Source organism: Mesoplodon mirus (genome assembly GCF_964341445.2).
Source record: "Mesoplodon mirus genome assembly, chromosome: 3".
NCBI lineage: Eukaryota > Metazoa > Chordata > Mammalia > Artiodactyla > Ziphiidae > Mesoplodon > Mesoplodon mirus.
In genome coordinates this window covers 175,337,651-175,364,262 of record NC_138978.1, presented here as the reverse complement: position 1 = coordinate 175,364,262, position 26,612 = coordinate 175,337,651, and the positions used below count along the sequence as shown (strand labels likewise).

Sequence of the window (26,612 nt, the reverse complement as noted above, 5' to 3'; positions counted from 1 at the left end):
GTTTCCTCTCCCTGCTGTGCTTCAGTTAGACACAGGTGCTAGAGGAACCCTAAAGAGAAAATTAAAAAAAAAAAAAGTCCTTTGACCTCCAGATAGTCTAACTTCTGGTTTTCCACCATTTAGATAAAGATTACTGGAAAGGAAGGGTTAACTCAAGTACGCTTTGTACAACAAAGCAGTCTTGTGCTGTTAAGTCCACGTTAAACGTTTACCCATGTGTGGCCTTCAGTTTGCAAAGATTCAGTCAAGGATCCAACTGGCACATTGTGCTCGCCTTTTTATCCATTCATTTTTTAAAAACAGGGGGGAGTCAGCTTTCCTTTTTGTGCCTCTCTCCAGAGGGACTTCAAGTCCTGGGCCATAATTTCTGTAATAGGCATATTATCCTTGCTTCGTAAACCAAACTGTACGAAGTGGGTGTGTTTTGGCACCCCTCGTCCAAAGACGTGCTCATCTTTTCCTCGGACAGGGGGCTTGGTTGGCTGAGTCTTACCATCTCAGCTTGCCTCCTGCCCCTCAAGTAAAAGGGGAAGAAGAGAGATCCAGCCTCACTTGCACCCCTGAGGCAGTGAGCATTGACCCCCCAGCGTGCCTCCTCTTGCTTCTGCCTTTTGCAGAGGGCTTCATAAGGAGCAAATTCATCAAGGCTAGCAATAAGCCTAGATGCATTCCAGTTTTTTAGGAGTGGGGAGAGTTGTGCTGGTGCCTTCTGTGTTTGTCCTGTGGGGAGTGCAAAGAAGTGTCCACAGATTCCATATTCAGGCTCAGAATCAGCAAGAGGGGGCTGAAATCAATCACCGTTTTATACTGAATAATTGTAACCCGGTGGTGAGGCCCGCATCGCCCCTTGAGCACAAGCACAGTCCTGTCTTGCCTTATGTTTTGCCTGAGTTTGGTGGCAGGTGTTAACCAGGCTGTGGCTGAGACTGGAACTCGGCTTCACATAAGGAACATGGGTACCCGCCCCCCCTTTTTAACTGAAGTATAGTTATTTTACAGTGTTGTGTTAGTTTCAAGTATACAGCAAAGTAGGGGATCAGAAGTGACTTGTCTTGCTCTTTTCCTAGTAAAATATTTCTCAGGAAAACTAACTTCTAAGGAAGTCCAGCAAGCCTGTGCTCTGGAGCCTGAGGGGAGGAAATTACACAGCCGTGCTGAGAGTGTTCTATTCCTGGCAGCTCCTGTATTATTTGTTGTGGACACTGCACCCGTGTTGTAGGGTCACTGTGGCTCTCGGGAAGAGAAGAGGTTTCTGTCCCCTTCTGATGCAGTGGCAAGGCAGGCAGCGTGTGTGGTTGTTAAGAGCCGGCGTCCTGAAGCCAGCCTGCCTGAATGTGAAGACCGGGGCAGCTTCTCTCTCGCTGTGTGATCTTGGGCCAAGTCACTTAATCTACCTCTGTACCTCCATTTCCTGTATGTCAGATGGGCACAGTAAGACCACGCACCTCATAGAGTTGGTTGAGGATTAAATAACATAGTAAATGTGAAGTCCTTAGAACAGTTCCTGGCGTCTGTGTGTTAGCTATTGTTCATCATCCCTCAGTTGATTCTAAACAAGTTTAATGTCATGAGTGAGTGTTCTTTGAGGGGGTTTCTCTGCAGGGCCTCGTGACTCCAAAGAGAACAGAGCCAACTAGGTAATTTTACAAACCCAGAAGTGAATTATTTTAAATGTCTTTGCTAGGAATAGAGCTTAGATGGACAATTCACTGAAAAGTCCTGGGAATATGTTTATATTGGTGACTGTTGATCAACCTGAATTTTTCTCAGCTGCAGGCTAATACCTGGTATTTTCTAGGCTGGACTACCTTTGCAGTACCAACACGGATCAGGAATTAAAACTGTGCTCTGTGATGACCTAGATGGGTGGGATGCGGCGGGGGAAGGAGGTCCAAGAGGGAGAGGACATATGTATACATATAGCTGATTCATTTTGTTGTGCAGCAGAAACTAATACAACATCGTAAAGCAATTATACTCCAATTTAAACACACACACACACACACACACACACACACAACTGACAGCTTCCATTGTGGGGCGTTTTCATCTAGTACTGTTTATAATCTGGTTTCCCCCCTCCCAGCTGCAGCTTCCTCTATGGAGTGCTTGGCCTGCAGCACAAGTAATGTGCTAAAAGATGGGGAGGATGTTTAACTCCACTCTGACACATCAGGGTAAATACAGAGAGAGAGGCTGGCAGGTGGCACAGAGGTACCCAGTGGTCTGGGGACATTGGTCCAGGCAAAATGCTCCACACCTCACCTTTTAAAACTCACAACTCCCCTTGGCTGAGGGGATGCTTGTGGCACCTGTGATGAATAAGGCAGCCTCTTGGCCCAGGACAGGAGAATTATTGCAGCTTTCAAAAGGACATTTACACTAAGGTATACTGGGTATGTGGGTGTTGACGTTAGGATTATTTAAGTTGAAAGAGACAGAAAACTTCAAACAACAGGGTTTAAACAAGATAGTTTACCTCATTCCTCTCTTAGTTCTATGATCCTTTGAGGCTCCTTTATTTAGCTGCTTCACTACCCTTGGTTAGCATGGTATAAATCCTACAGTGTGGCTGCTTGAGCTCCAGCCATCAAGTTTTCATTCCAGCCAACAGAAAGGAGAAAGTTAAAAGGGGACCCTTATCCTTTTAGGAGATTCTAGAAGCTTCCATTTCACAATTGGTCTAATTGGTCAGAACTTAGTACAATCACAAGCTGTAAGGGAGGCTGGGAAATGTAGTCATGTGCCCAGCTAAAACTCGGGGGCTGAGATTTGGGTACACAACTAGTTGTCTTCTACCTGAGTATGTGACATGCTTTAGGATGGAATCAAGGTTGATGCTAAGGATGAGCAGGGCAAACTATATTTTTGAAATTCCAGGTCTGAAGAAAAAAGAACACTGTTGGGCCATCAATTCAGACATTTCCTGTGGTCATCCATTTAACCACATTTGAGTGAGCCCCCCAGGTGCCAAGGCCTGCCAGGCCCTGGGAATAAAAGGTGAGTCGTAACTGGTTCCTGTGTTCCAGGAGCTCTTAGTTATTGTAAGGCAGCTACGCTCACCAACGCGTCTTAGTGATTGGACCGACCTGTGGCTACCTCTTGATGTCTAAGAGCCCTTTTATCACATAACAACTTAGTGAGTTTCTGATTTAGATCTTATTTACTTGTGTGTGTATGTGTATGTGGTGGTGGTATTGTAGTTGTAGCTAGGAGAACCCATTTAGCAGTGCCTGGGTTCTGGGGTCATCTATGGACCCAAGGCTGGTTGGCCTTACAGATATTCCCAGGGAAGCATTGAGTGACACCTCCCTATTGCTTCCATATAGTTGGCTTGACCAGGAATTGAGTCAGCAGATTTGAGCTCTCTTCTGTCTCCGGGCAAATTACTGGGGCTTTGGTTTTCTCATACTTGTAAATTAGAGTTTCTGAGCTGCATGGGGAGCAACCCCAGCCCCCAAAGGTATGATGTAATGTCTGGGGGCCGTGCTGAGCACCATATAAGGTAGTGCTGTGTTTCTTTTTTCTTTTTTCTTTTTAATTAATTTATTTATTTTGGGCTGTGTTGGGTCTTCGTTGCAGTGTGCAGACTTCTCATTGCGGTGGCTTCTCTCGTTACAGAGCACGGGCTCTAGGCGCGTGGGCTTCAGTAGTTGTGGCACACGGGCTTAGTTGCTCCGCGGCATGTGGGATCTTCCCGGACCAGGGCTTGAACCCATGTCCCCTGCATTGGCAGGCGGATTCTTAACCACTGCGCCACCAGGGAAGTTCCAGTGGTGTGTTTCTTACTTGATGACGGTGACAGGAAAGCTACTTTTAAGAGTTATCGAGGTGACTTGTATGCAGTCCCAGAGTGACGGAGTTAGATGGGGTCTTCCTGCCTGAGGAGGCTAAGCATCTGGCCTTCTTGCACTCTTAGCTGCTGGGTGGTGCCTTCAGGGCAGGTGTTAACTGATGCCCACAACCCATTCTGAGGGTGGGGAGGGAGTGATGAGTCAGGTGCCTCACCTGGAGCTGACTGACTATTTTAAGCTGTGGGCTGTGTGGTTGCTAGGTTTTCCTCCATCTCAGCAGTGCTCCCTCTGATAATGAAGCAGCTCACTCTGAGCAGGACAGACAGCTTGATGTGATTCTTGCATGTTGGGCAGCATAGCCCTCAGCCTGTACTCTTCTGAAGGTTGCGCATGAGAAATACCAACCCCGTCCCCTGGGGACACACCCAGCCTGAAGCCCTCTGTAGGGCTGAGCTATGTTGCTCTCAGCTGACCAGCTTGGGCTCCATCCAGGTTATGTGTTGGGGTGGTTGGTGGTTCACCCAACAAAGAGGCCACCAGAGCTCATTTGCTCTGTTTGTTTCGTTTGTTTTCCTCATTTGGCAATATTGGGATTGGACAAGAGGATCTTAAGGAAGATCTTGGAAGACACACACACACTAGAAATGGCACACTAAGATGGTGTCTAGGCTGTCTGAGCCACCTTCTATGTGAGAATCAATTTAGGGAATTGCTGTACTTCCTAAAACAATGGGAAGTGTCCCCGAGAAGGGAGTCCACCGTATTGGTTAGCACATCTGGTGGACTGGCCTAATGATGAAGTCCAGTGTTGGCATGTTCTCGGAATTACAATGTGGGAAGGAATCTTAAAGTCATTGTGAGTTGTTCTCCATCACTGTAGTTGTTTGTGAGATTTAGTCCTACAGATTTTTCTTCAGAGAATTTTCTGGGCCCTCCAAATTTCTGGCTCCTAACAGCTGGATTCGTTGAACATAATCGAAATTTAGGTTCCAAATACCTTGAGAGTGTGTGTGTGTGTGTGTGTGTGTGTGTGTGTGTACTTTTAGCTTCTTTTTGATATACAAATCACTTGCCTGCCTTGAGTCACATGAAATTCTATGAAAGTTGACTTTAATGGTACAGTGGGACAAAACAGTATTACGTTTCTAACCAGTTCCCTCCCTGCTCTCTGGAAGTGGAGTAAATTTTTTTTTTAAAGGAATTTTGCCTTTTTTTAAAAATTTTTATTTATTTATTTATGGCTGTGTTGGTTCTTCGTTTTTGTGCGAGGGCTTTCTCTAGTTGCGGCAAGTGGGGGCCACTCCTCATTGCAGTGCGCAGGCCTCTGACTATCGCGGCCTTTCTTGTTGCGGAGCACAGGCTCCAGACGCGCAGGCTCAGTAATTGTGGCTTACGGGGCTAGTTGTTCCGCGGCATGTGGGATCTTCCCAGACCAGGGCTCGAACCCCTGTCCCCTGCATTGGCAGGCAGATTCTCAACCACTGTGCCACCAGGGAAGCCCCTGTGGAGTAAATTTATAGAGAGTATTGGGGCTGATGCCAAAGCTGCTTCAGTTTGGAATAGTGAAAAGAATTGTGCCTTTACAGTTAGAAGATCTGTGGCTTGAGATTCGGCTCCATGACCTTGAGCAAGTCATTTAGCTTGATTGAAATCTCTAAGCTTCAGTTTTCTCATTAAGAGAAAAAAAAGATAAAATAGTATCTTGTTATAAAAGAATTGAGATAATATCTTCAAAATGGCACAGGAGTGAAGAAATTGTAAATCACCTTCCCTGAGTCTTCCATATGATTTCTTTTTTTCCTTTTCTAAAACTAACCTCATTGATCTTAACTTTGTATTCAGACAGCAACCCTAGCTGGCTTGTCACTGTGTGTCCTGTCCCCCACCCCCCCTTCTTTTAAAATAGTGTAGTAGAAGTGGCAGGGACAGAAGACATTCTGGATACATCGCGCTACGTGTGGAGATACCATGCAAAACTGAGTTTACCTCCAGCCCCACGGGTGGTACCAGTTTGCCTGGGAGGTGCAGCTGGAAGGAGGGTGGGCTCTGGGGTTGGACTCCTCGCGTTGGAATCCTGGCTCCATTGCCACTTGACTTGGGCAAGTCACTTCACCTCAGGCTTCACCGTAAGTAGAGTGGGTATAATAATAATGGCCAGCACTCAAGGTTGTAATAAGTAAATGGGATGATTTAAAAATGTTGAGCCCAGTATCAGCACATAGCGAGAAACTTCCCCTTAAATGTGGACTCTTCTTATAATAATAATTATTATTTTTAATTGTGGTAAAATATACATAACATAAAATTTACCGTCTTAAACCATGTTTAAGTGTATGTTTCAGTAGTGTTAAGTATATTCACATTGTCGGACACCCAATCTCCAGAACTTTTTCATCATGTAACACTGCAACTATATCGGTTACATGGCTCCCCACTACCCTGCCTCCCCCAGCCCCTGGCAACCTCCATTCTACCTTCTGTTTCTATGAGTTTGACTACTCTACATACTTCCTGAGTGGGATCATATGGTACTTGTGGTTTTGTGACTATAATTATAAGTCTTAGCTCACCACAGCAATTGTGCTCTCTCCCATTTTTAGCATTCTACAAGCTCATGATTGTCTGCCTTCTTCTCAAACCCTAGTCATTAGTGACTTACTTCCTTTCTTGAGGGAACAAGACACCTTGCAGCTCCATTGCATCCTTTTGAAAAGGGTAGGACTAGAGAAAAGGGAAATTAAAGTGAAGGACACATAAAAGGAGGGCCTTCAGTAAGGAAAAAAACCATTCACTCATTGCAGACGTCCTCTGTAGGACTTCTTCCTTCTGATTGTGTGAAGATTCAAACCTAAGCACCAGTAGAGGCAATGAACCCCTCCCCAAGTATCTGTCGCCCCGATTTGACAGTTTTAACAAGTTCCAGAAAGAAGAAAATACTAGAAAAATCTAAATTAACCTAGAGGCAAGTGTTTCTTTGCTTGTTCATGCAGTGGTGTTTATCTCCTGAGTGATAAAAGGGTTTCTTCTGCTTGGAACTTCTGACTACCCTTTTTTTTTTTTCTTTTGAAGCATAGTTGACTTACAGTGTTGTGTTAGTTCCAGGTGTGCAGCAAAGTGATTCACTTATACATATATCTATATCTATTTTTCAGATTCTTTTCCATTATAGGTATTGCAAGATACTGAATATATATAGTTGCTTGTGCTATACAGTAAATCCTTGTCATTTGTCTATTTTATATGTAGTAGTGTATATATGTTAATCCCAAACTCCAAATTTATCCCACCCCCCACTTCTGACTACTTTTTTTTTAAATAAATTTATTTATATTTATTTTGGGCTGCATTGGGCCTTTGTTGTTGCGCGTAGGCTTTCTCTAGTTGTGGCGAGTGGGAACTACTCTTCATTGCGCATGCGGGCTTCTCACTGTGGTGGCTTCTCTTGTTGCAGAGCATGGGCTCTAGGCACACGGGCTTCAGTAGTTGTGGCATGCGGGCTCAGTAGTTGTGGCTCACAAGCTCTAGAGCGCAGGCTCAGTAGTTGTGGCTCACGGGCTTAGTTGCTCCACAGCATGTGGGATCTTCCCGGATCAGGGATCAAACCCGTGTCCCCTGCATTGGCAGGCGGATTCTTAACCGCTGCGCCACCAGGGAAGTCCCTGACTCCTTTTAAGTTGAAGAGGAAAGGAACCAGGATTGTATGACTGTAGCCAAGTCCTTTAATTTGGTGTCCACATCTGTGAAGGGTAACACTTGTGACTTCTGGGGGTAGCTGTAATGGAGCACTTGGCCTAGGGCCTGACACCTAACCAATGATCAGTTAAAATGTTAGCAGTTGGCGGTGGTGGTATGTTTGTGGAAAGAACGGTCACCAGCTCAGTCCTTGAAAACATAGAGCCGAGACAAGCAGCTGTGGACCAACAAAACAGCCATCTTTACCCTCTTTTTTTGTTTGTTTGTTTGCTTTGTTTTGGCCACACCACGTGGCTTTCAGGATCTTAGTTCCCCGACCAGGGATCGAACCCAGGCCCTGGCAGTGAAAGTGCTGAGTCCTAACTGCTGGACAACCAGGAAATTCCCCAGCCATCCTTACTCTTGATAGAGAGTGTGATGAGCACTGACATTCTAGAATTGTATGTTCATTAACCAGTTTTATTGGCCATTGGATAGTTTCTGTCCTAGGTTGTGTCTGGGTTAAGGGAAATGATGGTTTATCTGTGAAATTAAGTAGTGTAACTTCCTTATATGCTTTTCTGGCAGTGGTGGGATTACTATTCTTCGTAAAGAAACACACATTTAATGTGTTTTAGCTACAAATAAAAAAAATACCATTATTTGAATAACCTGATAGATTATATATATCTGGCTCCATGAATCCCTCTTTTCATTTTTGTTCTTTGGACTTCCGGAAGGAATTCTATCTACTAGTGAAGGCTGTAGGTATAAAAGTTGCCCTCTCATAGCCTTGAGCTAGGAAAAGGAAATTATGGGCCTATACATGTTTAAAAACTTAGAGGTTTTGATTGCATAGAACCTTTGATTCTGTTGTAGCATTTTCACTTTTGAATGTAGTTTGTCATGTGCAAGCTTTATACCTTCCTGTGATTCTTTTTTTTTTTTTCTTTTGGCACATCTGTAGTTCCAAAAATCCTAAGTAGTTTTAAATGCTTTTTTGTGTGTTAATAGGCAAAAGTGTCATAAAAGTAAAATAATTTTCTAACAATTAACAGTTGAGTCAAAATATTTTTCCCCCACAGATCCTTATAAAATGGCAGTGTGTTTCACTGCGTGTACAACAGGACATATTGTGCAAAATAGTTTTTTTTTAACAACTTTATTGGAGTATAATTCAAAATAGTTTTAGTTTGCACTGGCTAGTACAACAGGAGTGACCAGTTTTCCTTATGCTTGGACAAATCAAATACATTCTTCATAAGAAAACTTTTAAAAGTTTCCTGGTTTTTCCCTGTAAAATCAGTTGGTAAAATAAGTTCAATAATAAGGCTTCTAAGGCTGAGCCCAAGAAACCTCTAACTGCTCATTTTTTCATCGCTTGTAATTAGGTCAACCAGTTCCATAGGGGGCTTGAGTTACAGCTTCTAGAGGTTTTGTAATGTAGACATTCTTATTTTTCAATTAATCTTTGTATCAAATGAAAAAAAAAGAAAAGAGTTATTTGGTAAATACAATCTTTCACTATCTCATTCTTTGGAATGCACTTGGTTTTATACTTTTCCTTTTACAAAAAGCGTATGTTATTGGAGAGAAAAGGAGTCAGATATGTGTATTACTAGCAACACAACACAAAGCATGTAGGTTTGAGTTCATCTGGAACTGGCGTCCCTACTCTTAGTTGGGATATCCCTAGGTTGTTTCAGGTATTGGTGATGTTTATGTCTCCAGCTCTAAAAGCGGGGGCACACATCTGTGACAAGGCTGGCTGGGGTACTGTGAGGGCGATCATGTCCACGGCTCTAGACCAGAGCAAGAGAAACCAACAGAAGTAGGATGGAAGCCATGACCTTGGCCTTACCGCCAACCAGCCAAGCTCTCTGTTATGAGATTCCTTTGACATAAAGAGATGTGCAGGGGCTGTGAGATGTCTAGTAAATGCCCAGTCACTTCATGACCCAGAGGCCCTTTGGCCCATCAGCACAGCCTCAATGTGCCCTTTCCCCACTTTCTGCTGTCTTTTTTGTGTATCTCTACCAGGGTGCAAGCAAGGAAGAATAAAATAGTGTCACCTTTTATTAGTAGCTTTGGGGAAGGCTTTATGGAAGAGGAGTTAGAGATTACGGCCGTCCTTCCCCCTGCCTTCACTGTGGATACCTGAGCGTAGTAAATTGTGTTAAGGAAAGAGAGGAAGAGACTTCTGGGGCCCCCGAATTCCTTCTCAGCAGACATTTCCTCCCTTCCCCTAATGCATCATCCAAGGTATGGTAGCCTTTGGGTTCTCCCTTCCAAAGGCCTCCTTGCTCAGGGCGCACACATCAGCTAAGTGACTGGACCTCCCTTATTCCGTGGTGTTCCCTTCTTTCCTTACAGTCTTCCGTTTGTGCTAAGATTGTGCAGCTCCTGGGACAGAATGAGGTGGACTATCACCAGAAGCAGGTGGTCATCCTGAGCCAGGATAGCTTCTACCGTGTCCTCACTTCAGAGCAGAAGGCCAAAGCCTTGAAGGGCCAGTTCAATTTTGATCACCCTGGTGAGTCGGGGCATTGAAGGGGCGTGTGTGTGTGTGGTGGGGGGATTGGTTGAAGAAGTTGCTTAACTCTTTGTTTCCCATCCATAAAATGGAGGACTGATAGGTACCTTGCAGGGTTGCCGCGGGGCTTATAGGAAAGAAGCACTTTGCGTCACATCCTCTGGTGCTTGGCGCCTTAAATACTGATCGAATCTGTGTCTAAACAAGGGTGACTCTTGGAGAAGCCTGGGCCAGACACAGGCTAGCGCACACGCAGCTGGTTCTCCCGCCTCCTGCTCTGCAGCAGCCTGTGTCACACCCTCCCGCCAGCACCCAGCACGTGCGTGTACGTGGCTCATGTGTTAAACTCACCGACTGGCAGAGAGTCGGGTGGAGGGTCCAGGATGGCTGCCTGAATGTTTTTTGCCCTGACAGTCCCAGATGAGCACACTGCCCCTTTAGCTGGTTTGGAGTTCTTATAACTGTGGGAGTCAAAACTTGGTGTGGTGCCTGCTGCAGTCCCCTAGTTGTGAGTATGCTTTCCAGGTTATCATATGCTGCTGGATTTAGAGAGAGGAGAGAGATGTCCAAGGCCAGAGATGGAATGGCAAGACAAAAAAAAAAAAAAAAAAAGAATCCACTTTTCAGAACTCCTTTATACTCTTTGGTTTGAGGTGCAGGGAATTCGCATTCTGCTTTGGGTAGAAATCTGGCTTTTTTGTGGGGAGGGGATGCTTCTCTAGGGCGTGATACACATATGTGAAATAATAGGTTTCTAGGGATGCCCTGCTCATTATTATAGGAGAAATCATTTTACAATTTAAAAACATCTTAATAGTTTGATTTCCTTCAGATGCCTTTGACAATGAACTCATCTTCAAGACACTCAAAGAAATCACCGAAGGGAAAACAGTCCAGATTCCTGTGTATGACTTTGTCTCCCATTCCCGGTAAGTGAGCTGCTCTGGGCTGGGGATTGTTACCTGTTGCTCCCCAGAGCGTCCCCAGAAGTTCCAGGCTTCTTCCCGCCCCGCCCATGTGCCTGGTGCCCACTGTAGCCTGTCAGTGACAGGGTGGTGGCGTTAGCATCGCCTGTAGGTGCACGGGGTCAGGAATTCATCCAGGTGCTTCCTGGAACAGTCCAATTGTGATCATCATGCTTTGTTAACTCTGAAGGGATAGATTTGTGAATTTGGACTCAGGTGAGGGACTGCACATTCGTCCTCATCCACATGCCCAAGCTGTTGTCCCTGGAACAAATGCAAGGGGGTGTAGTAGAGGAAAAACAGGAAGAAGAAGAAAGGAAGCTGTTCTTTCTGCTCTCCCGGTTTACTTGGGATCGAGCTGTGTGGGGAGGTGTGAGGGCACTGGGGTCACCAAAGACTAGACCCACCAGAGAGCTTCTCAATCACGTCAGACCTGTCCTTTCCATTTGTCGATTCTCATGCTCCTAATAAGGAATAGCAGAGTGGCTTGACCTCCATCACAGCCTCCTTCCCTCTTGAGTGGTGGGAAGGGGCTTCTGCAGGACTTCCCTCCTGCTAGCCAGACCCAAAGCTCCTTCAGAGCTACACAGAGCTCTCTGCTCACTTTGTCTCCTTCGGGGGACCTCCCAGGCACACTCGACACTCGTAAATGGTGTGTCACACCACGTGTAGCTGCTTAGTAGTGGCTCAGTTAAGTGTTGTTTTTAGCTCTGGGCTCTTTTGAAAGTTTCTCCCTCCCACTTTTCATTTTCCTTCTTGGTTTCTTTATCCCATTCTCTCTTGAGTTGATTTTTTTTTTTAATGGGAAATTAGATTTCATACCAAATATTTCTATAATTAAAAACGAATGTTTCTATCATTAAAATGTTTCTACTACCAAATGTTTACTACCAAATGTTTCTATAATTAAAAGCCCAATCTTCATCTCCCTGTGTGTTCCTTTAGGACACATCTCAGCCTTTAATGCAGTTAGCTCACGTGTTCTGTGCTCTTCTCATGAACTTTCTCAGAACTTGAGGGTGTGGCAAAGATTGGGTTGGAGGAGGAGAAAAGAGCACATTGTGATGGAAAGCCGGGCTGCTTTGGTTCTCACCTTCATCCCTCACCAGTAGCTCTTGAAGTACTTCCTATTATGGACCCGATGCTGCTGTGCAGGACATTCAAAGAACAAGATATGCCTCCTATATCAAACCTCTACAGACTATGCAGGAATAAAGGGGTGCTTAGAATAGGGAACTGGAGCTAACATGAATAATGAGGGGGCTGGGAGAGTAGAGATCTGGGAGTCCACAGCTGGAGAATCAGAGAAATTCGTCCCCAATGATGGCAGCCTGAGCTGCCATCTGGAGAAGAAGCTAGGTTCATGCAAAGTCCAAGAATCTGCTGCATCCATCCGGGCCCACAGCCTCTGAATGGGAACTTATGGAGTTTCTGCAGTTTCCTTGTCTAGCTATTATGGTCTCCTAAAAATTACAGATTTTGTTTCACTTTCACCTTCTTTTTTAATTTAATTTTAAACATTTATTTTATTCAAGTATAGTTGATTTACAGTGTTGTGGTAATCACTTTCATCTTCTAAGTTTCCCATTGGCAAAGTAGCTGGGACCATGTAGGGAAAGGGATTCTGGGAATTGTAGTTTCTAGCCTTGGGGGAGTGGTGGTGATGTCAAGTTGACAAGAGACAGTCTAGCCCACCATCTCTCAGGTCCTGGGCGGGGTACTGCTATAGAATTACAGTACAGCCTGACGACTGAGGCAAGGGGATGTGGAGCAGTAGGAGGGAGGAAGGGCTGGAGTATTTAGTGCAGGTTGCGTAAAGGAGATGATATTTAAGCTGTGCATTGGAAAGCATGAGAAGCTGTTGGGAAAGGGATTTCCGAGGTGATGGGTAGGTAGGCATTTCAGGGGCCAGCTTGGTGGGGGATTGCAGTAGGTTAGGTGTGGAGGGATAGGGGTCAGTGTGTGGGGGGAGCGGCAGGAGGTGGGGAGGCTGGGAGGCAGGCAGGCCTCGGATCAGGAAGGACCATGGACCCCAGGGCCAGAGGACAAACGTGTTGGCAGTAGGAGCCATAGATGGCAGTTTTGTAGGAATGGAGAGGTCAGTCTTGTGGCAGGAACGAGGATTCACAATGCTGTTTGGGAAGCCCTTGGAGTGGCCCAGGTGAGAGGCTGATACGGGCCTGATGGAAGGGAGTGGAGTGAGGGCAGTTGGCAGGAGTCAGGGCCTGACCAGTGTAGTCGGGGGGCGGGAGGTGAAGATGAGTATCTCGCGCAGCACGAGCTCCGTCAAGTTCACGTATTAACAAAAAAAAAAACCCTGCAGAGTTGCCCGTCCAGATGTGTTTCACTTTTTTCTCCAGATTCCCCTCTCATACCTTTTATTTTTAAATCCTGTTCTTGAGCTTCCCTGGTGGCGCAGTGGTTGAGAGTCCGCCTGCCGATGCAGGGGACACGGGTTCGTGCCCCGGTCTGGGAGGATCCCACATGCCGTGGAGCGGCTGGGCCCGTGAGCCGTGGCCGCTGAGCCTGCGCGTCCGGAGCCTGTGCTCTGCAACGGGAGAGGCCAAAACAGTGAGAGGCCCGCGTACCGCAAAAAAAAAAAAAAAAAAAAAAAAAAAATCCTGTTCTTTAGCGGCCCAGAGCCCATCTCTTGCATGAAGCTTTGTGACCGCCTAAGACGACAGCAGTCCCCCCCCAACTCTTCAGAGCCACTTGTGAGGGACCCAGCTGTCCAGGGTTAACTGAGCCCATCCCACCCATGGGTCTTTCATGGTGACCACAAACAAATGTTGGGCTAAAACTGAGAAGTCACCTTTTCTCTGTAAATACCTTTCTCTGGCCTTCCCCTTCTTTATCGTAAGGAATGATTGTCAAATGAGAGGATTGGGCTAGGTAGTCCCAAATGCTCTAATACTCCAGGTTTCTTATGTGAACCTCCCAGCCCATGTCTAAACTCCTAAACAGAATATTGCACCATAGGTTCCTGGCATATCCTGGGCTAGTGGGTGCTCAATAAATGTTGTTTTTAGCTCTAGGCTATTTCTAAATTTTCTCCCACCTAGACCTACATGTGGACTTGGGAAGTGATTGATTTCAACTTTTTGGGGCACCACCCACAGAGCAGGCAGTTTGTTCTCCTTACTGTCCCAGGATTGAAGAGGCATGACTGTTGAGTTGGAAAACTACCTGTTCCGTTTTAGTGTTTATCAGTTAGGCAAGCTGATCAGCACTGCCAGACAGTGTCAGTCTGGGTAAGTTAGCACGGTCATTGCCCTTACTCTGTGTATTCCAAATGGAACCCTAGGAATCCCACACACATGTTTTGTTTCCCAGCAGAGCCTTTCTGCCCTCTTCTTGGCCCAGGTCAGCTGCCTAGAGTGACTCATTATTTCACTCACTCATTGATCCTTTTTTCTATCCATCTTGCTTCTGAACTCTGCCCAGTTTGGTTCCTTATCCTAAACCACAATGAGCACCCTGTTTTCCAGTACCTGACATTCTTCTAGGGTTGGCGTGTCTCAACCCTGGCTGCACAGTAGATATACCTGGGGAGCTTTTTTTAAAAAGGGCTGAAATCTTGTCATTTGCGACAATGTGGGTGGACTTAGAGGGTATTATGCTAAGTGAAATCAGTCAGACAGAGAAAGACAAATACTGTATGATTTCATGTATTATGTGGAATCTAAAAACAAATGAACAAACAAGAAAACAGAAACAGCGTCACAGATACAGAGAACAAACGGGTGGTTGCCAGAGGGGAAGGGGGTAAGGGAAGAAGAAACGGTGAGGGAGATTAGGAGGTACAGACTTCCAGCTACGAAATAAATGAATCACAGGTATGAAGTGTACGGTGTGGGGAATATACTCAATAATAATAATGTAATATCTTTGTATGGTGACAGATGACAACTAGACTTACCATGGTAATGATTTGGAAATGTATAGAAATATGAAATCACTGTGTTGTGTACCAGCAACTAACGTAGTATTGTATGTCAATTATACTTCAAAATACAGACTCATAGAAAAAGAGATCAAACTTATCGATACCAGTGTGGGGAGTTTGGGGAGGTGGGGAAATGGGGAGATGGGCTTGCAGGGGGAGGGAGAACTAGATAGTCAAAAGGTACGTACTCTAGTTATAAGATAAATAAGTACTAGGGATGTAATGTACAACATGATAAAGATAATTATCACATTGTACATTATATATGAAAGCTGTTAAGAGACTAAATCCTGAGTTCCTTCACAAAAAAATTTTTCTATTTCTTTAATGTTTCTTTAAATATTTCATTTATATAAGATGACAGGTGTTCACTAAACATTATTACCATTATTGTGGTAATGATTTCATGATGTATGTAAGTCAAATCATTATGTCGTACATCTTAAACTTATACAGTGCTTTATGTCAATTATATCTCAATGAAACTGGGAGAAGAAAATGTAAATTTAAAAAAAAGAAAAAATTAAAAATAATGTGTCAAATATGGAAAAAGAACATTGTTTCTAGAAAGGGAAAACACAACGGCACATTTTTAAAACTCAGTAGACATATTTAGCAGCAAAATGGACCTAAAAAAACCCAATTCAAACACTAGGGGATTGATCTGAAGAAATCATTCATTAATGCATTAAGGAAAGAAAAAGACAGAAAAAAAAAACAGAAGAGAGATTAAGAGACATGAAAGACAGTGAAAAGACCTGAAAAATATTTAATCAGAAGGAAAGGAAAGAGAATAGAGGCAATATCTGAAGAGACAGTAGCTTAATTTTCCGCAGAACTAATGAAACTCACTAAATCCATAGATTCAAGAAGCCCAACAAATCCCAAGCAGGATAAATAAAAAGAAATACAGAAGTGAGTTCTACGTTTTGGAACTGGTTAACATTCCATTGTGGCCTAACAGTTAATTTTTGTGCCTGCTGCAGTTGTATTTCAAAGTTATGTACAAAGTTGTGTGCACGCACAAACAGGTACATGGTTGCTAATTGTGTTATTCATCCTTTCCATTTCCTTCTTTATTGCTACTTCATCTGTCAGTTTCTAAAATCCAGAAGTTAGGCATCTCTCCAATACCAACGTGGATGCGGTTTCTCCTGGTATTTTTATCCGCTCAATATACTTCGAACCTCTGCTGTTAAGTAAATAAAGTTTCATGACTTTAAAAAAAAAAAAAAGAAGAAATACCTGGGGAGCTTTTAAAAGATATCGATGCTCTAGCTCCACCCCAGACTAATGAAGTCAGAGCCCCAGGGGAGTAGGGTCCAGGTATAAATATTTTTAAAGGCTCCCCAGATGATTCTTTGTGCATCCAGAGTTAATACCGCCATCCTAGAGGGTCTCCTAATTGCACTAACCTGGTGCTTTTCTGCTGTCTTTTATGTTCCATATTCTGCCACCTTGGTAGTTGCTCCAACAGTGGTGCCTTAGAATTTAGACAGGAACCCAAGGGACTGAGCCAGTAAAGAATCAAAGCATGTTTATGGGAAGGAAGTCCCTCCTTAGTAGCCAACTGCTGCTGACTTTGCTGTGTCTGCACAGGTAAAACCTATCATCTTAAGGAACTTTTGAAATAACTGTTTGGTTTTCTTCACAAATGTTTCTTCACAAATGTCTGCTAGTTAGGGTGAGTGGTAAACCTTGCAGTGGCGTCATTACTTCCCTTTTAGTGAATTTTGAGGTGAAGTGCAAAGTGGTTTTCCGACAGAAGCAAAAGGTAAGATTGCAGTGAAAGTTGAGACAGGGCAGAGCTGGACCCCAGCAGGCCCCAGTTATCCATTTGAAAAGGCGTGTTTACAGTAGTATCTGCCTTGGGCTTCCCAGTCCTGTGGGGAGATGGATGAGGTAATGTATGTCCCTGCTTTACCGATAAGGAAGACCGCTGTAGGAGCTGAGCAGAGCCAAACCTGGCAGGACTGGGACTCTCTCCTTCCACAGAAATCCTTTCCCCTTCCCACCCTCTTACCTAGAGCTTTCTTTTCCCCTCCCTCCATCTTTCCCTTCCTTCTTCCTCCCAGTTGCCTCAGCACTGGGGGAGGGGGTGGAGTTGTTGGGAGAAAACTGTGAGTTTCTGTTTTTGAAAGTTCACAGTGTTAGGTTCCATAAATGCCAGGACTGAGAGCATTCCTGGAGACGCCTTCGGAGGGGAAAAAAAAAAAAAGTGATCACATCTTCTTTTGTCTGTCTTTATGCTTCATTCAACAGCAGGGTGTTTTTTTGTTTGTTTGTTTTTTTGTTTTTTTGACTGCGCTGTGTGGCATGTAGGATCTTAGTTCCCCGACCAGGGACCGAACCTGCGTGTCCTGCATTGGAAGCGCAGAGTCTTAACCACTGGACCGCCAGGGAGGTCCCAACAGCAGGTTTTTGATTCCAAGGAGAAGGCTGTCTACCCATCTGCTTTATGGCGGAAGCTCAGAAGAACTGGTCACAGGAGGCCTTTGCTGCAGCCGTTCTGGCCCTCATTCTTGGGTCTTCCGTGGTGGTCTGAGGGCTCTGTAAGGCTGTGTTAGCTAAACCCTCTCAGCGCCCTTTCAGTCAAGGGGCTAGGACCCCAGACTCCCAGACAACTTCTCTTGTTTCCTCCTCCCGGGCTCCCCCCACCTGGCTCGGCCCATCATCTGCTCTGTGCTTTGCAGGAAGGAGGAGACGGTTACTGTCTACCCTGCAGACGTGGTGCTCTTCGAAGGGATCCTGGCCTTCTACTCCCAGGAAGTGCGAGACCTGTTCCAGATGAAGCTTTTCGTGGACACAGATGCGGACACCCGGCTCTCCCGCAGAGGTGCGTTCCAAAAGCCTCTGATGGCTCTGTCGGTGGCCTGTGACAGGCCCCTGCCCTCCCCGATTCTGGGGCCCGTGCCTTCCCCGAGGCAGCCTTGTGGTTGCCTCGTGGCTGCGTGGCCCAGCCCAACTGAGTCAGTCTAGCCCCAGGGATGTCCTGTTGCCCAAACATTTGGTGACATTTGAGAAGGGATTAGTCACTTACTGTTTCAGCTAACGAAAGGCTTGAGCGGTCACAGAGATGACATAAGAAGTTCACGTTTTGGTTTTGCTGGGGAAAAGTTTGGTTAAATGCTCAGTTCCTTATGATTTCCCCACAGGTGTCATAATCAAGATGGGAACTCACTGTAGGACATCTGGGGTGGGGGGGCAGGAACACCCTCTGCCTGCAGCTCTGGGCAGCTGGTCCCGCCTGCCCGCTTCTCTCGCCCTTTGCTTTCCGGAAAGTTCTATGGAGGTTTGGTCACTCTGTCCACCCAGCTCGGGAGCAAAGTCAGTTGTTCTCTCTGCAGGCCTTCCTTCCACGAGTGCTGAAGACACCAAACTGCTTGCTGGCGGGAGAGCGGAGCCTGTGAATTCAGCTCTGCGGCACCCGAAGCAGAGGGCTTGCTTCCACCAGAGAGCTTGGGAGGCTTTGTGGGGGAAGTGGGTTCTGGACTTGGATGTGGCGGGGTGATGGCCTAGGCAGCCCAGGAAGGCATATACCGCAAACAGAGACACCATGGCTCGTTAGGACTGTCTTGCTGATCTGGACAACAGGTAGGGCTGTCGCCCGTGGGTGGTGTGAGGGGGAATGGAGAGTTGGGGAGAGATGAGAAAGGTTCCTAGCAGAGTTAGAGCTGACCGGACCCCAGCCAAGGCAGCGGGGTGTGGGTGACTGAGGAGAGGGATGAAAGCTGACTTAAGGTTGAGTCCCCATCATGCGGAAGAGGAGTGACACAGGAAATGCCAGGGTTAGCTCCTAGTCGCAGAGCCAGTCGTTGGCAGAGTCAAATTTCATAAGCTCCAGCGCAGAGCCTTCTGACCTCAGAGTCTGTGAAGTTTCCTCTTTTCCGGTTCATGAAACAGATTTTTAGTTTATCCAGTTCAGTGCTCTTGTCACAAGAACTATAAGTGGAAATGGCAGAATCTAGAGAAATGACTCCCTGGGTTTTACCCTCCTAAGAAGTAATAGGAGTCACACTCTTTTAAGTCAGGGGAGCTGTACTTCCCCTCCCCGGTGGTGTCGGGCAGTGGGCGTAACCTGATGGAAAAAAGGAGAATTCTACTCCCAGCAGAGCCCCTTGCTAGCTTTGTGACTTTGGTGCCTCTTGTGACCTCCCAGGCATGGGTGTTTTTATTTAAATGGGTAATATGAAGGAGACAGGCCTGTTTTTTAGGTTACACAGGCCAGGTAAGAATTGCATGATCTTTTTTGACAGATAATTGAGGCTTGAGCCTGACAATCGCTTATGCATCTGCCCCAGGGTCTGGTTTATCACCTTCATCCACAAACCCAGGTCCTACCCAGGCTGATCTGCTCAGTTGCCTATATTAGCTTGCCACATTTGGGAGGCATCACTGGGGGTAAATTTGGAGTCAGATGAACTGGACATTATTTAAATCCTGCTTTCACCATTGAGTAGATGTGTGACCTTGGGCAGATCATGTTTTTTTTTTTTTACATCTTTACTGGAGTATAATTGCTTTACAATGGTGTGTTAGTTTCTGCTTTATAACAAAGTGAATCAGTTATACATATACATATGTTCCCATATCTCTTCCCCAGATTATGTTTTAATCTCTTTGTACCTTATTTTCCTATTGGTTGATCATGTAAGGATTAGTTAGTACTCCTGGGATAGTTGTGCCGATCAGAGGTAATGCAGGTAAAATGCCTGCATTTGGTGGTGGCGTTAGTCGATAAATATCAATGTGGCAGATCAGAAACCTGCTTCACCTGAAATGATGATGTTATGTTTTCCGAGTGTTCTCTCAGGACTTGTCAGAACCTCTGAGTACTCATGTCCTCAGGAGATGGTGACACCTGGGCTGGTAGCATCATTAGTCCAGCAGGTGGTACTAAAGTCCCAGGGGATGGAGTAATGCCTGAGGGTGGAGCGAGTGCAAGAAATTGCATAGGAAATTAGAACCACGTTTTGTGGAGGGGCAACATCCTTGGACTCTGATTCATTCAAACAAGTAATCCTAGGGTAGATTAAACAGAAACTTCTCCCTCCTTTTCTTGTACTGAGGTCCTTATGTGAAATGGGGGAGAGACCTGAGGTGATGGTGGCCTTCTCTGGGGATTTCTTAGGGTCAGTTCTCTTCATCCCCTGCCTTCCCTGGTGCCCCTGGGGCAGGTCGCTGCCTCCTTTCCGTTCTGCTGTCTTGTCACGTCACCCACTGCTTAGTCACTCTCAGCAAAAGCTGTTTCTACAAATTCAGTCTCTGTCCACCTAGGACAAAAAATATGCCTGGCATGTGCCTTGTGGGTAAGGGAGAGGGAGGGAGGGTTAGTCGGGAGCTGTGGGGCAAAAGAACATTCCTAGAGACTTGAGTAAGTGCTACGATTTCACCTGTCTGTGGGTTACATCCTCCTGGGCACATTCCACGCTGACCCTTATGTGGGAGGGAGGTCTGCATGAAGTCTCATAGCCTTGGAAGGACTTCCTTCCTTCCCAGGGACCCCCTTGTATTTCTAGGGAATTGGTTTCCTCCCAGCAAAGCTTGCCTTTGCCTTCCCTCTCTATGTGAATTTAACCAACCCTTGAATTAGGGACAGGGGAGACGTGAGGCGGGGGCCCTGAGACTGCTGACCCCTAGTCTCTCCCGCCATGGCTCTCTGTGCCCAGTTTACACGGAATTAGGGCTGCAGTGAGCCTTGACATAGTAAGTGCGTTCGTTTACTAGAGTAACACATCTCCTCAACGAATTTTTTTTTAATTAATTAATGTATTTATTGTTTATTTTTGGCTGCGTTGGGTCTTTGTTGCTGCGCACGGGCTTTCTCTAGTTGCGGCGAGCGGGGGCTACTCTTCGTTGCAGTGCACGGGTTTCTCATGGCGGTGGCTTCTCTTGTTGTGGAGCACGGGCTCTAGGCACGTGGACTCGGTAGTCGTGGCTCACGGGCTCTAGAGCGCAGGCTCAGTAGTTGTGGCGCACGGGCTTAGTTGCTCCGCGGCATGTGGGATCTTCCCGGACCAGGGCTCGAACCCGTGTCCCCTGCATCGGCAGGCGGATTCTTAACCACTGTACCACCAGGGAAGTCCCCTCAATGAATATTTAAAGTGAATTGACAACCATGGAGGAATTGTGTTTATTCTGGGTCCTTCTACATTTGGTTCTCGGCTTTGGCTGATGTGAAGCAGCAACTAGCTGATCTGGAAGGGCTGAGTGGAGGCCAAGCAGGGAAGGGTAGACCTGTCGTTTCCTGCCCTTTACCCTGCAGGGCCCCTCTGAGAGGGCCGGTCCCAGCCCAGCAAATGTGCCAGGGCCAGAATGATGACGAGGAAGCTGGTTTTAAGTCCCTGGAGTTTCTGGTTTGTGCCAAGACCTTGTTCTGACTTAGTTGTTGGCTTGGCCCCGTTTCCTGATGGAGGAGGAGGGTGTTTCAGTGCAGTGAACTGGCTGGCCCCGAGCTGTCCTTGGCTTAAGGCGGGGGCCCGTCTGTTTAAGGTAATAATTCGATGGAAGGCTCTTGGGAGCGGAGGTGGGCGATGCCTTCTGGTTTTGCGTGTTCCCAGCGTCTGGGCAACGTGCCGACCCACTGCCATCTCCTTTTCCAGGGTGGAAGCTGGAGGATGCCTCCTGCCTGTCTTCCTGTTTCTCCCTCTCCATCCTGTCTTTCCACGTGTCCGCCCCCCACCTCCTGCACTGCAGCACCATCACCCCCCACCCCGCCTTCCCAGCTGCTCTGAGGGACTCGCACCCCCACTGGGTCCAGCCTGCTCACCTGAGTTCACAGTTCCCATCCTCCCGATACGATAGTCTGCCGTCTCAGGGAGCCACCCCCCAGAGCTTCCTCAGGTCCTGTTGTCTTCATAGAAACTTAGGCTTATTGAATACACACCATGTGCCAGCCACGGTACTGAAGAGTTTTATGGATATCTCCCTGTCTTCCTAAGTGACCGCTTTGTGAGAAAGTTGCTATTACGGGCTCTGCTTTACAGTCAAGGAAAATGAGCTCCAAAGATGTTAAGTAACTTGTCTAAGGCCACAGAGGTAGTAGTTAATGGGGTCAGGATTCAAACTGGGTCAGTTTTGCCCCCATCGCTGTAGCTGATGGGGCAAGAAGTGGCTTTGGGCTTCAGCGGTCGCAGGTGTGACTCACCTGCATCCACTGCTTTCTCCCTGGTACGTTCCTCTCTCCCGTGACATGACAGGTGATGCTCTCGGGTCTGCAAGACACAGGAGAGCTGCAGGCCTGGGCCGAGGGCAGTGGCAGAGCGATGTGAAAGGGGAGTGTGTGTGTGTGTCTGTGTGTGTGTGTCTGTGTGTGTGTGTGTGTGTTCTGGGGGAAGGACAGAGGTTCCCACAGTGCTGAAGCTGTCAGCAGTTGTGTGAAATGCACGTCTTGTGAAACAAACCCAGCATCAGGTATTTGCCGGGCTTTTGAGTCAAAGCTGCTTAGTAAGTGCGGGCGTGTGTTTGCTTTTTTCCCCCCGGCTCTGATACCCTTTTGGTCTGGCTTCCTTTTTCCTTTGGACCTTATCTGGAGACGTGTGAAGAGCTGGAGGCCGCATGGGCTGTGTGTTTGGGTGAGCTCGGCCCGTTGGCCTGAGTGCCCGAGCTCTTGGAGGCCCGTGGGGCTGAGCCACGTGGCACCTGTTGGGGCTCCTACTTGGCCGAGCGTCCCTGGCAGAGCAGCGGCGGTGGCAGCTGGAGCAGGGCCCGTGTCCAAATGCCTGAGAAGACCATTTCCTGGCTGGGCTGGGTGCACAGGCGGCAGGGTTTGTGAGGCAAATCCTGACGATGTAGGGACCAACCAACCGTTTTATTGCCAGGGCTCCTGCGGGGGGGAAAACTCCTTGTGATTTGAGGAGCTGGTGGAGAAGTCAATGGCGACAGCAGTATATTTATTCCCCGGGTTTCTGGAATGGGGTCTTCCTGACAGTTTTCTAGCCATCTGATCGTGCAGACTTCAGCCAGCCTGGACCATAACCACAGGCTCTCCCTGTTACCTGCGCTTCCCCACGTGTGCATGCGTTCCTGTGTGCATGCCTGCGTGTAAACACAGAATTACTTACAGACGTGGCTTTCCAGAAATTCACTTACACGTATTCCCTATATTTGTTTAGAGTTTCATCCCACACTGAAACGATTACCTGAGAAATGATTGAGGGGAGCTGAGAGCCCATTGCAAATGACTGTAGACGGATTTGATACCCTTTTGGGGTGGGAGGGAAAGAGTTAATAGCCAAGATTGAAAACATCTGTAGGGAGGGGCTGTTTTTGATTATGGGACTCAAACTCACTTGCTGAGTTTGGGAGAAGCTCAGGCCCAGGGAGGTTAGTGCACAGTGGCGGAATGAGGATTCTGGACGCTTTTCCGTGTTTTGATGAAAGACTGTATTACAAGCAGTGTTTGTTGCAAGTCCCCGAATAACAGCCCCCCCAGGAGGAAGAAGGTAGAAGATTGTGTTTGGGTCCATCTGGGCAGCTTCACAGCTCCGGCCCACGGTTTCTTACACCATGGTTTTCTCATCTTTCACTAAGAGGTCTTCCCTTTGCAGACCTCTGTGCTTGAGGTGGGCAGGAGTGGCTGACCACAGCTGGGCCCTCTGCCCACTTCTGCCCCCTGTAGGGGCTCGAGTGTGGGTGGGAGCCGGGCAGGTGGAGGTGGCACATTGGCAGAGGGCTGCCGTCCTGAACACAGGTAAGTGTAAGGGTACAGGATCAGGGTGGGCAAAGGAGAAGTCTCCGGGCAACCCACACCCTTTTCCAGGAAGCCCCACCACCTCGCTGGGCCCAGTCCACTTCTTATATATATATATATATGAGTTTGTCCTGCCTTTTTCTGGGGTTCGCAATGAAGTTTTATTTGGGTCAAATGCTGCTTGAAACTAGAAGACTATTGGCTTTTCCTGGAAAACCTTTTGCTTTGGAGAGCATAGCTGGATTTGACTGTAGCAAGACGTGAAAATGCAACTTGTTTTTCCCAAAGCTGCTGCTGACTGGCTCTCAGTCAAGTCTCTTAGGAATCCGGCTTGTGAATCATCCAGAGTCATTGTGAAGCCTGTGTGATCCTGGTCGGCCTCGTGAAAGGCAGACATGTATTGACTCATGCACCGTTTTCTTGATTCTTGTTTTTCCTTCTCTTCTAGTATTAAGGGACATCAGCGAAAGAGGGAGGGACCTTGAGCAGATTTTATCTCAGTACATTACATTCGTCAAGCCTGCCTTTGAGGAATTCTGCTTGCCAGTGAGTTGTGTTCTTGTTTTTCATTGAATTTAGTCTTTAAAATGTAATCAAACAAATAAAGGTCTGTAAGTTGAGCTCCCTGGCTGGGATTTCACTCATTCCCTCCTCTATCCTCAAGTCCCAAGAAAGGGCAGCCTATGCTGCTTTGTTTCCTATCACTGTGTTCTCCAAGACCTCTGTCCTGCCACTCTTTTTCTGGGGTACCCCTTCAGGATCCTGCTGTCTGATTCCAGCAAGCTGTACACTTCTTGCTTGGTAGGCTTATGGTGTGAGACGACCTTTGAGACTCCCTCATGGTGTGAGACCCTTTTATCGAGGGTGCATCAGTATCTAAGGATATACTCAGCCACTTGGGTCTTCAGAAGGTCTGTGATGGTTGGAGTACTGGTGTAGGAGGCCTCAGCTACAAGGTATTCCCTTCTGAATCTCTTCTTCCACTACATCTGAGCCCCATTTCGAGCTTGTCGTTGGTCCCTGTGTGAGTTCCCATTTGGGAGGTTCGCCATATTGGAACAGGCTTCTGTACTTCTGCCCTAGGCTCTGTCAGGCCTCCCCACGGCAGCTGGGAACTCTCTAGTGAGGTGGCTTTCAGAGAAGGAAGGGGGAGGACGGGGGAATTCTCAGCTTTTAGCGAATCAGCCCTCAGCCTAGGAAACACCCCAGCTTCTTCATGAAAGAACGGTGAACGTTGAGGGAAGACCTCAGGGACATGGGGTTTGGAGTGGTGGGGTTAAGTTCTGAGAGAAAGCGAGAGAGGTTGGGTCTTCGTCTTGTCTTGGGGGATACCTTCAGGGAGATGAGAGGTGTAGAGTGTGGCCGAGTGTGGGGATTTCTCTGCTTCGCCTAATAATTAACTTCTTTTTCCTCCCGTGGAAAAATATGATCCCAAACCGTCTTTCTTTCTCTCTTTTTAAATTTTTATTGGAGTATAATTGCCTTACAATGTCGTGTTAGTGTCTGCTGTACAATGAAGTGAATCAGCTATACGTGTACCTATATCCCCTCCCTCTTAGACCTCCCCACCATCCCACCCATCTAGGTCACCACCTAGAGCACCGAGGTGAGCTCCCTGTGCTATGCAGCAGCTTCTCACTAGCTCTCTAGTTTACACATGGTAGTGTATATATGTCAGTCCCAATCTCCCAATTCATCCGCCGCACCCCACCCCTGCCCATCCCCCCCACCCCGGGGGGCCTCTTTGTTTCTTCAAGTCTGTTAGTAGGTTTTGCATCAAAACAGACTTGACATTTGTTTCAGTCGGGAACCAGGCGGACTTTGAGTCAGCCTGAGTAACGCTGATGCCCTGTTCATTCCCCTGGAGAGGATTGGGTCACAGGATTAGGTTTCTGGGAAGAGGGCAGAAGTGGCTGTGGGGCTGTGAAATTCTATCCATCCATCTGAGGACGTCTCCTGCTCTTTTTAACTTAATAATAAGAAGACTAAGTAAACTGATTACTGAACATACATTAGAGTTTACTGCCAACTTTCTGCTGTTTAACTTAGCTGTAATGGAGCTCAGAATTTTACGTAAATATTTTCTGGGTGGTTCTACCTGTTTCTCCTGTCCAGCCACTCAGCTCAGGGAAGAGAGCAGCTCATTCCCACGTCAACCAGGAACTTGGGCCTGATAAATTGTCTGCCTGGTTCAAGTTGGGCCTCAGTTGCAATTCAACAGTTGTAGCGTGGAAGCTGCCCAGAGTAAAGATGCCCATGTCCTAAGGCATCGTTTATGTGGTCTCACCAGGACACAAGTTATTTATAAAATGGTCCACAAAATGTCAGTCAACTTTACAAACAAAAAGAGAGCCTGTGGGCTTTTTCTTCTTTCCTTCTTTCTTTTTGTTAAGGCTGTGTCATAACAGAGCTAGGGAAAGTGGTCATCAATGGCGATTACTTTTTTTTGGGTTTACCCTCGTGCTAGATAAACTGTGTGTAGAAATCCAAGGTGAATTGCTCCCCTTTAAGTTTGGTTTTCCTAGTGGTGAAGAGGCAATTATATATTTGGTTTCAAAGACCATGTTCTCTGTGCAGATTGTAAGCTGAAACAATGTTACATGCTAATGAGAACTCAGGGAAAAGACGATTTATTATAAATTAGATAACGTGGATAAAATGTATTATGTTTAAAGCCACAAGCTCCTGCTCTCTGGGATTGGTAGGAGAAGGCAGGCCCTTTCCCCACATTCCCTTAGAAGAGGGGCTTGGTCCAGCTTCTCTCTTTAATGCATTGTAATGCATTTAATGCATTGTAAATATCTTTCTCCACAGACAAAGAAATATGCTGATGTGATCATTCCTAGAGGTGCAGATAATCTAGGTGAGTCCTCATGGGGTGCCATCCCGTGGGGCATAACTTCTACCCTTTGTCAGTTATACTTTGAGGTAGGATGTGGTAACCAAACAAGGCTCTATAGATGTGGTTGAGCCACTGGCTGCTGCTGTGAGCCAGAAAGGTATTTATACC

At 46.7% G+C, this 26,612-nt stretch overlaps 1 protein-coding gene across 2 annotated transcripts in view; it reads left to right on the top strand.

Annotated features, from left to right (window-relative positions):
• UCK2 (uridine-cytidine kinase 2) overlaps nucleotides 1-26,612 on the top strand; it is a 73,094-nt gene that overhangs the window by 40,951 nt on the left and 5,531 nt on the right. For both annotated transcript variants that reach the window (XM_082616089.1, XM_082616090.1), the window contains exons 2-6: nucleotides 9,840-9,999; nucleotides 10,832-10,928; nucleotides 17,604-17,746; nucleotides 24,051-24,148; nucleotides 26,417-26,465. In XM_082616089.1, the coding sequence (XP_082472215.1) occupies nucleotides 9,840-9,999; nucleotides 10,832-10,928; nucleotides 17,604-17,746; nucleotides 24,051-24,148; nucleotides 26,417-26,465 (547 nt within the window). The remainder of the gene's footprint in view (nucleotides 1-9,839; nucleotides 10,000-10,831; nucleotides 10,929-17,603; nucleotides 17,747-24,050; nucleotides 24,149-26,416; nucleotides 26,466-26,612) is intronic.